Source organism: Simochromis diagramma, unplaced genomic scaffold (genome assembly GCF_900408965.1).
Source record: "Simochromis diagramma unplaced genomic scaffold, fSimDia1.1 OVJJ01000361.1, whole genome shotgun sequence".
Taxonomy (NCBI): domain Eukaryota; kingdom Metazoa; phylum Chordata; class Actinopteri; order Cichliformes; family Cichlidae; genus Simochromis; species Simochromis diagramma.
Window position 1 is genome coordinate 9,540,939 of NW_024386860.1, and position 13,527 is coordinate 9,554,465.

At 40.2% G+C, this 13,527-nt stretch overlaps 1 protein-coding gene across 3 annotated transcripts; it reads right to left on the minus strand.

The window, feature by feature from the left end:
* Positions 1–267: 267 nt before the first annotated feature.
* Positions 268–4,218, minus strand: cnr2 (cannabinoid receptor 2). 3 transcript variants are annotated; one of them, XM_040030383.1, is made up of 3 exons: positions 4,093–4,218; positions 2,489–2,542; positions 268–2,346 (listed from the first exon to the last, which is right to left on the minus strand). In XM_040030383.1, exons 1-3 carry the CDS (start codon positions 4,199–4,201, stop codon positions 1,259–1,261), a joined length of 1,251 nt encoding a protein of 416 aa, XP_039886317.1. In that variant the 5' UTR covers positions 4,202–4,218; the 3' UTR covers positions 268–1,258. The 3 variants fall into 3 exon arrangements, with proteins under 3 accessions (XP_039886317.1, XP_039886322.1, XP_039886318.1); XM_040030388.1 differs by having other exon boundaries at positions 2,489–2,571; positions 4,093–4,200; XM_040030384.1 differs by having other exon boundaries at positions 2,489–3,329; positions 4,093–4,200.
* Positions 4,219–13,527: the final 9,309 nt, after the last annotated feature.

Sequence of the window (13,527 nt, forward strand, 5' to 3'; positions counted from 1 at the left end):
ATTATCATTTTTACAGTAATTGTGTAGCCCTACTTTTTGCTGCTGTAGTGAGAAAAATGAAGCCACATACTCGTTCCGTTCACCACCTGCTGCTATTTCTTCTCCAATGCAGTCATGTGCCTTACTGCTAGCTAATTTCACAGATTGTCTGCTGTGGTAGAGAACGTCCCTTTAGTCATCCTAAAGACAGATACAGAGATGGGCCCACTTTATCAGATAAAAGAAATGTACTTGTGTAATTTGCTTTAAAAAAAAAGATACAAAGAGTCGAGACCAAGTGTTATTTTTAATAAGTTCACACAATGGATGAAATAGGTGTTCTAAAGAATTTCCTGTGACCTTAAATCAACAAGCAGCAGCTCTGATTATCTACCTCTGTTACGCTGTGTGTCACTGTGAGTGTAACTGCATATCAGTGTGCGCTCTACTGCAGCTGCCAGCTTTTACTATCGCAAAGACTGTTCTAATGTCTGTGCTCGTTCTCTTCCTAACATTTGCTCCATTCACCTCTACACGCTGCTTGGATTTGTGCAGTGAGCATTGTGTGAAATTCTGTGGGGTCCTGGCATTCATGTGCAGATTGGCGACCCACTGCTTCCTCTGTTCCTGCGTGCTCTGGGTCATGCACTGAAAAATAAAGAATCATGCTAGCAACAAATGGCAAACCCAAAAGTCAGCAGTTCAGTTCACGGAACCAGGATTTCATGGAATGCTAAAGTAGTGAGAGGGGAAACATGGAGGTCAAAGGTAAATGACCTTTATATGTGCTTAAATATTAGTAACACATAGTAGCATACATTTGTACAAAACAATTTACTTAGTCTGATTGAGTGCAGAGGTATTTATTTCCATTTAAATCTTTTGGGTGCAATTATTGCAAAATGCTGAAAAAAGCTCCGTGTGTCCTCTGTGTAACTATCATTTTCTATTTTAAGCATATTAACTGGTAATAACATTGTGGATTAATGGTCAACAACATACTTTATAATCTCTTATAATTAAAGTAATGTGTAATGGTCACATTGTAATTCCCAGGGTTTGTGTTTTGTTTTGACAAGTACTGTTATCATGTGTTGTTTACTTATTTACAAGCTTATTTGCAATTACAATAAAAAAAAGCAGTAAGTGACATTTCCTTGTATAGACAAATTTTATCCTGATCTACAGTGATGGTGTTGATCACTAGCTAACAGCTGTCATGAAAACAAGTGTTTCACGAACTGTATTGCTTCTCTTTTATTTTAACGTTCAGCTTCCTTCACTTTCTCATGGTCAGCTGGTGACTGTAGACCATTTCTGAAATGGAGTCAGGTTTGGTGGTTCTGGCCTTGGGCATCTCATCGTCAGATAAAGCAGTACAGTTGTCTTCTGCAGAAGGTAGTCCATGGCTTGAGTCTTCTGTGAGTTTTTTACACCTTCCCTTGCAACACAGCTTTTGCAGCATCCGCAAAAGAGCAATTCTTAGTTCTCGAAAGCGCAGGGCATACAGCAGTGGGTTGACTGAAGAGTTGACTAGACAGAGGGTGCTGCAGAAAGCAAAGGCCCGCTGTTGGTCTCGGGTCAGGATCACTGAGACATCTACTAGCATGAAAGAAAGCACAGGAACCCAACAGCCCACCAGTATGAGCAGAATCAGGCCAAAGGTGCGAGCCAACCGGATATCCATCCTCATGCGAGATTGAGCTTTTCCTGCTGCTCCCTGGAAGCTGGTCATTGAGCACTCATGGCGGTGGGCCTTCCACAGGATGAGAGCATAAGCCCCCAAAATCAGAACCAGAATCACAAGGACGAAGCTGGTCCAGAAGGCTTGATAGTGCTTATTGATGTATGGAAACAAGTTTGAGCAAGGTGGAGTAAGGCCTGTGGAACACCTCCAGCCCATTAGAGGTAAGAAGGAGAGGAAGATGATTGTACTCCAGAGAATCAGAAGGCTCAGCAGGGCTCTGCGCCGTGTCAGCAACACCTTGTAAGTCGAGGAGTGGTAGATGCAGATGTAGCGGTCCAAAGCAGTCAGCAGTAAACTTCCCACTGAACCAGAGAAGGCCATGGTGACGCCGCCTAGCTTGAAGAGGTAGGCGCTTGGGTCATCTTTGAGATGAAAGAGGTGAAAGTGTAAGAAACTTATGGTGAAGAAACAACTGGCAAAGACATCAGCCAGAGCAAGGCTGCCAATAAACAGATAGGATGGCCGCTTTCGCAAGGTGGCTGTGCTAGCAATCACCCCCAGCACAAGAACATTTTCCAGTAGTGTGACAGGGCCTGCCAGGAAACAGATGGTGCCGATGGCTTTCCTCTCTTCGTCACTCAGGACCATGTAGCACGTCAGATTCACACAGGACTTGTTAACTGGGAGAAAAACACAATCAGTACCGTGACAAGTCTTAGCTGACCAGTCAACTGTACATACAGATGTCCTTTTTTTATATAACACAGAACTCAATTTTACCATTAATGAAAAGCTGCATAGCTATTGTTGATGAGATATTACCTGTGTGTCCATGGTCTACAGAAGTAGCTTTCTCCCCGTCCGTCATTCCAGCTACTATAATTAGGAAATGAAGTACAAAAAAGCTGTAACAAATGTTAGAAGTTATTTATGAAGCACAGATGTCTCTACAGAATCTGATCTGTCATTCACATCTTTATGTGTTAAGATTCCGTCACTTTGACGTATGTCACATTAGGTCGGACGGGACAGGTAACTTCCCGTGGTGAAACAAACAAACCAGAAAACGTGATTACTTTTTTATCTTGTTGTCAACATTGAAGCTGGAGCTTAAAGGGAACATAAACGTCTCTGAGTCAAGACAGAAAGTCATTTAGAGGCCAAAACAAACACACGATCATCACAGTTTCAGCTGATGATGTTACAGGAGAGATAGTCGCCTGGTAGAACATGGTTTCAAGCAAGCCATAAAACACTTTGATTTTTTACTGAAGGCTGAATTGAGTTTAAAAATTCACAGAGATCTATCCTTGTGCCTGTTATGTTAAAAAATAAGCCAATTTTTCATCATGATATGTTCAGTGTTATAGTGAAATTTCAGCTACTATATCTCTAAAACATTTAGCTTTCCCATTCATGTCAGGAACATCTATGCACATCACATAAATGTTTATCCCCTAGGGTGGATACTCTGCATTATAAAATTATGTAGTTTTTGTTAGCTGGCTTTTTTGGAAATATTTCCAGACTGCTGTTGCGCCGTCACTGTACAGGAGCTCCATGTTGGTGCCCTCTTGTGGAATCAGAGGAGACTGTATTTAGTCGTTTTATCAGCGGGTGAAGGTCACAGTTGAATTAAACGATCTCCAGTGAAGTGCGTCGCCTGTATGCAATCAATAGATTAAAGGGTTTGTGGAAAGCTGAGGCAAAAACATTAGATTGAAGTAAATTATGCTGTTATAAATGAGAAGAACTGCCTTTAAATGTTTGCACAAAGTGGCTTAAGATTGAGGATTTCTTTGTTCTTTTTTTTTTTTTTTGGCGGGGAACAGCATGACTGATGAAATACAGAGGGTTTAATCAAAATATTCCTGAAGCAATATATTTCTAGAGCAGCTGATAAACACTCAGAAATTATATAAATAAGATTAGGTGTGGCATTGTTCCAATTATACCACGCTATACTGTTTTCCACTGTATCTGTGACACAGCCATGTGAAGACTATAAAAATTGCATATGTATGAGGCCAAAGGAAGCACGTATTGAGAAAGATCCTTATTGAGAGACATTTTATGAACATTGTGGTGACATGCGCAGCGTCGTGTGGCAATAACCCCTTGAGTCACTTTTGCGCCTTGACACATTGTTACAAAAGATCATGAACCCTTTGGGCAGAATTGGAATAAAAAAAAAATAAAACTACTATTTGAAGTCACTCTTCTTTTATGTATTGCAGGAAACAGAGACTTTATTAAAATAAGTCAGAAACAGCAGGTCAACTCTCTACACATTAGATTAGAAATATTGCAGAAAGCATATTTTTTTCTAACAATTTCACACTTGCAAAATGCCACTTAAACCAAATTGCTAAATCTCATATATAAGAGAAAAAAATTAACTGTTAAATAAAGTTATAAGAGCTCACCTTCTCTTCTTTCTTGGCAAACTACTGAAATATCTGATTTCCTGCCTCTTAGCCGCAGAGCTGAAGCTGCATGACACGCAAACCAGCAGGCGCGAGTACTGGTGTGCATGTGAAGGGAGAAGACAAGGAGGGTATAGCTGTGATGACATGAGGGGGCGGGAGCTGCTTAGACGACATCTGAGATAAAACAAAAACCAAGCCCACTTTTTGATCAATTATCCACTCTCTGTCACAAATTCCAATTTTCTTCTGTTTGTTTTTTTCCGTAATATTTTCTTAAACAGAAATAGAGATTACCAGTAGATCATTCAAAGATCAACCCTTTTGAATTTTGAAGTCTCTCATATATTTCAAGTATGCTTCATGAGGTTGGACTGTGGCGAAAAGCCAATAAGATTATTGAGTGTCAGATATCAAATGTTAAGTGTAAAAAGCATGATCATAAAAAAAGAGGAAGTGGGCCATAATCACATTGGGTTTTGCAGCATATTTTGCAAGCGCCAACAGCTTCTTATGGTGCCTAAATATCTCAATAAGAGAACTTTCGTTATTTCTAACGAACTACCTAAGGTCAAGATTGAACTGTCCTAGTCAATGTGAAGCCCTCTTTCAATTAGATTATTTCTATTTAAATAGCAATTGTTTTCCACCTCTTTTTGTTATTATCTTCTACTCATATTCATCTGACAAAACGGCATCTATCATAACAGAAATATGTGCGTATACCCTGTCCCTGCAGGATCACTTAGTTAATGCTTTACTCCAGGGGTAGGCAACTCCAGGCTTCGAGTGCCGGTGTCCTGGAGGTTTTAGATGTGTCCATGATCCATCACAGCTGATTTAAAGGGCTAAATGACGCCTCAGCATTTCTTGAAGTTCTCCAGAGACCTGGTAATGAACTAATCATTTGATTCAGGTAAGGCAAGGCAAGGCAAGGCAAGTTTATTTGTATAGCACAATTCAACAACAAGGTGATTCAAAGTGCTTTACAGAGACATTAGAAACAAGAACAAATAAAAAGCCTGATTTAAAATTGATTAAAACAAGCAAATAAACTAACTAACTAATTAACAAACAAACAAACAAACAAAACAGTATATAAAATCAAAACAGATAAAATCAGAACAGTAGATAAAATCAGTAGTTAAATGTAAGTTTTGAAATTTAAGCTTAAAAGTGTGGATTTGGTGCTTTATTCAAATGCAGCTGAGAACAGGTGAGTCTTCAACCTGGATTTAAATAAACTGAGTGTTTCAGCTGATCTGAGGCTTTCTGGGAGTTTGTTCCAGATATAAGGAGCATAAAAGCTGAATGCAGCTTCTCCGTGTCTGGTTCTGACTCTGGGAACTGATAAAAGACCGGATCCAGATGACCTGAGGGATCTGGAAGGTTCATACTGGGTCAGGAGGTCATTGATGTATTTTGGTCCTAAACCATTCAGAGCTTTATAGACCAGCATCAGAACTTTAAAGTCTATCCTCTGACGGACAGGCAGCCAGTGTAAAGACCTCAGAGCTGGACTGATGTGGTCCACTTTTTTGGTCTTAGTGAGGACTCGAGCAGCAGAGTTCTGAATGAGCTGTAGTTGTCTGACTGATTTTTTTAGGTAGACCTGTAAAGATGCTGTTACAGTAATCAAGCCTGCTAAAGTTGAATGCATGGACTAGTTTTTCCAGGTCCTGTTGAGACATCAGATGTGTCTCAACAGACAGGTGTGTTGACCTAGGGTGGGATCTAAAACCTGCAGGACACCGGCACTCGAGGCCTGGAGTTGCCTACCCCTGCTTCACTCATTAATTCTATACTCATAAAACATTGCTTGAAGGATTAGAAGAACAGTAAGTAAAGGAATTGTAGATAATAAAAAGATGGCTTTAATTCCTTGGTTTTCTTGTTTGTCCTGCAGTAGACTGCTGACTTGCCCAGGATGTACCTCGCCTTTTGCCCTATGAGAGCTGGGGTAGACTCCCCCCCCCCAACATGAGCCAGGAATTGGATAAGTGGAAGAAAACAGATGGTTACTACAGTATTGCGACAAACCCGTATAAAGATTTTTAGATGTAAAAGTTGGCATCCTGCATTTGGCTGGCACACATATTATGACAAATATGGTGCAAGAACACTGAACATTTAAATGTGGATAGACATGAAACGTGTATTCTGCACTCACAAATAATCTTGTCACGATCCTGGGTCTTATGACCCAGTGTTTTGAGTTTGAGTTTATTTTGATGTTTATAGTATATGGTTAAGCTCATTAGTTTTTCTATTTCATTTGTTATTAGATTCCCCTTGTGTCTTCCAACCCCTGTTAAGTCTCCCTTGCCCTTCATGTGTTTCATGTAGGGATGGGTACCGGTGTCCGGTGCCATGATGGCACCGGTTCTGACATAAACGGTAGTAACCAGACCGAAAAGCAGCGCACATTTCGGTGCTTTATTTCGGTGCTTTTTTTTCCTGAGCTGTGATACACTTCTAGCCAATCATTTTACGTTTCCGAGGATAGTAGGCGGGGCCAGGTACGTAGGTTCTGTTAGAGCAGAGCTACAGATTAAAAATGTCCAAGGCGAAGCGGTCAAAAGTCTGGCTGTACTTCACAGCAAAATATGCAAACTCAGCAGCAACAAGTGCTTTAAGCTGATACTGTGATACTGTCAAAGGAGGTAACACCAAGAATCCGATTAAACAGCTGGCGACGCATAGCGTTTTTTTAAAAACCGAGAAATGCGCCGTATTTGATAGCTTGCTGCGAGACCTCACACCGTGCACGTCGGGTGGGTTGCCAGTTATCGGACCCGGAGCAACATCCCCCAAAAACCCGAAGAATAGAGTCCTGGCCCCTAGCCCTGCCAGTGTAGCAGAAATGATGAGGATGATGATGCAGCAGCAGCCGTTCTTCTCTGCGTGAGTAGCTTAATGTTCGTGTGTAATTTACGTTGAGTAGGCTAAACACGTTATTACATTAATGCAGGTAAGGTGAACTAGCAAACATCATCATAGCTACATGCGGCTGTCTTCTTGTTTGATGGCAGATACTCCCTTCACCCTGGCCAAAAAGCTAAAATGACCAAAGAAAAAGTGGGAAACAGTTAAACATGAGAGGTTTTTGGACGAAGTTTGTGTTTTTTCCATTGTTTATGCACTGCTTCCAGCCAAGAGTGATACCATATATGCCCCATAGCTGCAGAAAAGGCTAACATTGTTATCTTTTTACAAAAACCAGCTGAACATGAGAGGTTTATGGACCAATTTTGTGTTCTCCATTCTTTAAGCACCGGTTTGAGCACCGTTTAAGCACCGGCACCGTTTCAAAAGTACCTATTTGGCACCGGTATCGGATAAAACCTAAACGATACCCATCCCTAGTTTCATGTCTGTGTCTTACGTTGTCAAGTGCAGGTTGTCATGTCTGCGTCTCATTATGTTTCCTGTTTTATTTTGAAGGGGTCCGGTGTTCCTATGTTCAATGTTTTTAGTTTTGCTCTCCTCTTGTGACGTCCTTATGTTCATGTGTGTCAGCTGTTTCCCCATGTGTTTCCATTTCCCTCATTATCCTCCTGTGTGTATTTAGTCGGTGTGTTCTGGTCATTCTTTGTCAGGTCGTCTGTTGTTCACGCCATGTTCTTTACACCAGGTTTTTGTTTAGATTTCCCAGTTTAGGTTTGTGTTAATTTTGCTTCAGTTTGCCTTTTGTTTGTACCTTTTACCAGCCTCATTAAACAGCTTGCTTTTTGTTAACTTTCAAGTTTTGTTCCCTGTTCCTTGGAGTCTGCATTTTGGGTCCTTCTTGTCAATTCATACAGTCTGCCCTCGCCAGACTGCGACAAATCTGTTAGGAAATAAAAGTTGATTATGTTCATCTGGGTGTGGTGTTTTCAGTGGTAGAAACATTTCATCACCCCTTTAAGTGGCTTTTTCAGTCTTAGCTCACTCCAAGTTCCCCCAACTTTATAAACAATGCATCTGCAGAATGACTGAAACTTAATGAACAATGGGCTGTGAGGTCAGTTCCTTGATCATTAATATGCAAGTTCTCATGACCACTGATCAAAGACCATTTACCGAAGGCCTCTACATTAAAAATGCTACTTTTGGGATTTCCTTACCTGGATGATTGAGCATGCATCAAAACCCCTACAACAGACAACTTTATAGTTTTTTCCTCTGTGTGTGTTGCAATTCAATAAATCTGACTACATGTTTGATTTTTGATCCTTATATTTCACCACCAAATTCATTCTAATGTGAGCCACTCTACTTTGACAGGATTTCAAGTGTCCAGTTCAGCATTTTGAAATTGAACTAGTCAAATACTGTCTGCATAGTGATAGCACTGACTCACTTGACCTGAAACCCTTTTATGTGAGTAGTCCACTCGCCCATTGTATTGTAGTACTGGTGGCAGTACATAGGGGGCAATACTAGGCAACCCTGATTCAGTAGGCAATATGACTGAGTCAGGAAACTGGCCAAAAGCATCAGACTAAAGGTGACAAGTTAAAAGTTTGTTTAAAGATTATTCATTAGAAATACAAACGCAACAAGCAGTCCACTCAGCAATGAGGTCATTTAATTTAGATTAAGTCCCATGTGGTAAAAATAGGCTGCATTAGTTTGACAACAATTTAATCAGATCTCTAAACCACATACCCGAGGCAATCTGAAATAAATTAGCAACCTATTTTAGCATTTAGAGAAAATCATGCTCAATAACACAGAGTCGGTAACTGGGTCTGACGAATTTAAGTAATATATCAAATTTCATGAAGGAAAGGAGTTAGTGTTCTACTACATGACTGATTTAAAAGAAAAGGAAACAAAAAATGTCTCGCGGAAAGGCAGCGATATCTGGTGCACGGGCTGTGTCTTCTCCTCCTTTGACCTGATAAAGTCAGCAGGACAGAAAGCAGGAAATGTGATTAGGAGCAGGCAGCACAGCTTCAATAAGATTTCTACTCGCTCACTGTCTGTCCAGGTGCAGCATAAACACGACAGACAACAGGGCAGACTAAAAGCTGAAATGTTCAATTATCTGTTGAACTGCATCATCCTGTTACACAATCCATTTTTAGAAATTGCCTTGGACACAAACATCAGGGCCAGCTCTGCTGCTTCAGACAGATTTGGATTAAATCCATTAATCAAATTTCCGCTCCTCATTTCCAGATTGCCAGACCCTCAGGGAGCAGTATCAGTTCACTGACATGAAGAACACAGGAAAAAATGATTGGGCAAAAAATCTAATTACTTGGATGCTTAATTCTTTAATCATGCTTAATTATTTACTTTGTTTTTGTTAAATGAAAGGCTCGACTTCTAAATATGGAAATGAAACGCACCAAATGAAAATTGCAAAAGCACACAGATAAATCTAAATCTCTGACTCAAATAGCTTTCAATTACATCGTCATGGGAAACGGGGTGGAGTGGGTGGAGACGTGTGTCCAGGGGGGATTTGTGACAGAAGGATAGCAGCAGGATTGAAAAGCAAGGTTTACAAGATGGTAGTGAGACCCTGCTGTGATGTATGGTTTGGGGACGATTTGAAGATGGAGGTGGCAGAGCTGAAGATGCTGAGACCTTCAGTGGGAGTGACCAGGATGGATGGGATTATTAATGAATTCATCAGAGGGACAGCTCAGGTTTGACACGGTTTGGACATGTACAGAGGAGGGACAGCGAAGTGGGTTGAAAATAGAGCTGCCAGGCAGGAGTAAAAAAGGAAGATTCATGGATATACGTAATGAAGGAGGACATGCAGAGAGCTGGTGTGACAGAGGAGGGTTACATTCAGGTTCATAATGTTTTGGGCAATAATACAATTTTGTAATTTTGCCACTGTTTGTGTCTGTGCCCCTGGAAATTGTGCATATCACCAATTGTTTCCTCTTAGTTGCAGCTTGTTTATGGGTCTCTCTGCCTTCATATTAGAAATTAAGGCAACTTATAGCATTCTTTATAGTAACTGAGGAGCATGCGTCATTAGGTTCAAGATCACGTGACTAACTTGGCCATTCAAGATTGCCCAATTTCTTTATGTTCTTTATGTCTTTATGTACTCTTGGTTTGCTTTTGCAGAGTGTTTTGGGTCGTTATTCATTTGTACTGTGAAGCACATTTTGACTACTTTTGCAGCATTTGGTTGATCTGAGCAGAGAGTATAACCCCGTGCACCTCAGTCACATCAATAAATACTAGTGGCCCAGTTCCACCGGTAGCCACACATGCCTACATATAACATATTTCACAGACAGATCATGAGCTGTTCCTTTCTTTCACCATACTTTTATCTTGTCATCATTCTGATACAAGTTCATTTTAATCTTTGTTGTTCAAAACAATCTTTTTCACACCTATATAAAAATGGCTGTACTTCCTAAAATACATCATAACTTAAAGATTAAACTGTGCTCTTCAATCACATTTTGACGGTTCGATTTGACATTTACTGTGCTGGTGTACTGTGACAAAATTACAAAAAAAAAAAAGTGCAACTGTCTAAAAATGTATGGACCTAACTGTATGTTTATTGCAATAACTGAGTGAGAGAAAGATATCAATTAATTATGACAAGGACAAGGATATTCACTTGCTTAAAAATTGAAATTTAACAGACAATCTAGAGCGTTGTTTACTTTCACTTCAACTGGGACATGATCAGGGTTCTTTTTGAGGGAATACGAAATATGAAAAGTGATAGCTACAATTTTTAATTCAACGTGAGAATTATGAATGCCGCAGGAACCTCGATGGAGTTCACAGAGATATCTGTTTATCTGTAAAGAGAATGTATATTTTAATAGGTCACAGCCACATCCTGTAGCGTTGACCAGACTTCCCACAACCCACAACTGCGTAAGCTCTATTTGTTTCTCAACAAGAGAATTAAAAACACAGCTCTGCTCTCAGGTCTGAGGCCTCTGACCTCTTCTGTGCCAACAGTCACACTCAACAGTCTTTTAACTGCAGTCATGCTGAAACCTGCAGAAGTTTCCTGTTGGGCCCGTACCCACCACTAACCGAGTCAGCTCAGCAGCAAATTTTATAAGAAAGAATAACTCCTGAGCAAGTTAGTGCACAGCTGAACGAGACGATACAAGGCCACCCTATAACCAGGATCCCACTCCGTCAGTCACAGGTAACAAAGCGCCTGGGAATAGCATACCTTATCATAGTATAGGATTAGGACTACATATATGTATTGATTTGTGTTATCTATTTAAATTGGGTCACTGCAGTGGGTAGGTCATCAGGCTCAACGCCCCTCAGCTTATGTTAGCTTTGCTGCACACAAGGTCTTGCATTGCATGAATACAAGAGGTCATTTGTAATATGAAAATCTGAGTTCATAAAACTTGGATGACTCATTTGTAGTGTTGTGAAATTTTCTGTAAAAAAAAAAGGTCTGCAACACTGTCAGCTGTGGTCAAGCTATTTTTATTACTGCATGCATGCAGGAGAGCGAGCACACACATCAAAACATCACAGGTCTAAGTTACGAGCACTCTGCCCTTGGGGTGTCTCAGCTCCTCTTTTATACCTTCACAAACAACTCTGTATCTTCCCAGTTACAACAGGTTTCTGTCCAATGGGCTGTTTCTGGGCAGAAAACAACTCCCACTATCTTTTCCCAGGAAGCTCTTGGCACTGGTCATCTTTGGAGTTTAGTCCTTCTACGCCCTAACAGTTAGCAGATAACATAGTGAAACGTCGTTAAGCAAAGCTAAGCAGTTTTCACAAGGTCATGCTGACACATACACATACTCCATCTAAGCATATGCATAAGCACTTAAATATTTTAAATGAGAATAATAGATATTTTCTATTAAAATAGTGAATAAAAATGACACCTGCCATGCACATGCATGCAGATGCAGAAAATTCTAATTATTGGATGATAACCTGCACTTGGTGTCCCTGCCCCCAAAAAGTAAAATGAAACCCATACCCGTGATTGCAAGGAAGTCATTAATAATTCAGAAATCATGCACTGCTATTTCTGGTGTGGTGATGCCAGCATTAGTCGAAACAAATAAGGAGTTAAATGTATTTGTAATTTAAACAGCTTGTTAGGTTCATAAAGCTGTAAAATAATACAAGTGAATTGAGCCTTTGCTCATGTAATGACGGAAACTGGGAAACCTGAGAAATGTTGTTGAAAACTGCCATTATTTCTCATCTGTTTTGTAAATCAGTGGTCTGTTAAAAGTCACATTTAAATATATATATATATATATATATATATATATATATATGGTAAATGGTAAATGGCCTGCATTTGTATAGCGCTTTTCTAGTCCATAGGACCCCAAAGCGCTTTACACTACATTCAGTCACTCACCCATTCACACACACATTCACACACTGGCGATAGCAAGCTACATTGTAGCCACAGCTGCCCTGGGGCGCACTGACAGAGGCGAGGCTGCCGGACACAGGCGCCACCGGGCCCTCTGACCACCACCAGTAGGCAAACACGGTAGGCAAACAACTATATGAAAATAGTTCTGTCAACTACACGTCAACAATAACTTTTTCATCTGAAAAGGTATTTTTTCCTGTTTGGTTTCAGTGGTTCATTCCAAATATGCTCTGTGGGCATTTTTCACAGAAAACCATCTGCGGCTGGCACATCTTCAAAAAAATGGCACATCTTCAAAAAAAAAAAAGTGTTATCTGAGTGTACCAACTTCATCTGCGCACTGTGGTGCTAACTAAATAAATCTTAAATAACAGTAGGGATGAGAAGGACCTCCAATTTAATGTGCCTGTTTTACCCAAACCCACTTATAGATCAATTTCACCATGGGTTTCATTTTAATATTTAAATTCTGTAAATTATGTGTTACTTTTATAGCATATTAAGTTTCTTTGTTAAGTAACTAATGTACAAAAATGGTACTTCCAGGAAAAAAAGGTTTAATTTGAATATGTTTACTGAGAGTACAGATTTTCTTTATATGTATTGAACTTATTGCTGAGCTGTGTGAAACTGCTTCTGTACTTTCCCCACTTCCCTTTGTGTGGGCATATGACAAACATTTTGCACCATTCAAGTTCATATTCATAACTTCAGTCACTTGTTTGTAGGCCAACAGGACTCCGTAAACAATCAGGCCAATAGATAATCTGTAATTTTGTTCTTTATCTCTGTGTGAGGAAAAAAGTTTCCATCCAACTTTCTAATTGTACACTATCTGTGTGACGTGTTGACACTGCTTGGCTTCTGCAGCCAGTCAAATATGGCGAGTAGTCCTTTCCACCCCCCCATGTGTTTCTAGCGACCTACCCAGTCTCTGGGTGACCTACTTTCCGTACATAGCTGACTCTTGATTGGCACAGCCCCATTTCAAAGATTACTTTGCTTTGGGGAGTGTCCTGCCTTGCCATGGCCTTCAGCCTTCAGCAGCGTTGTGCAACTCTTTAAAAATCCAG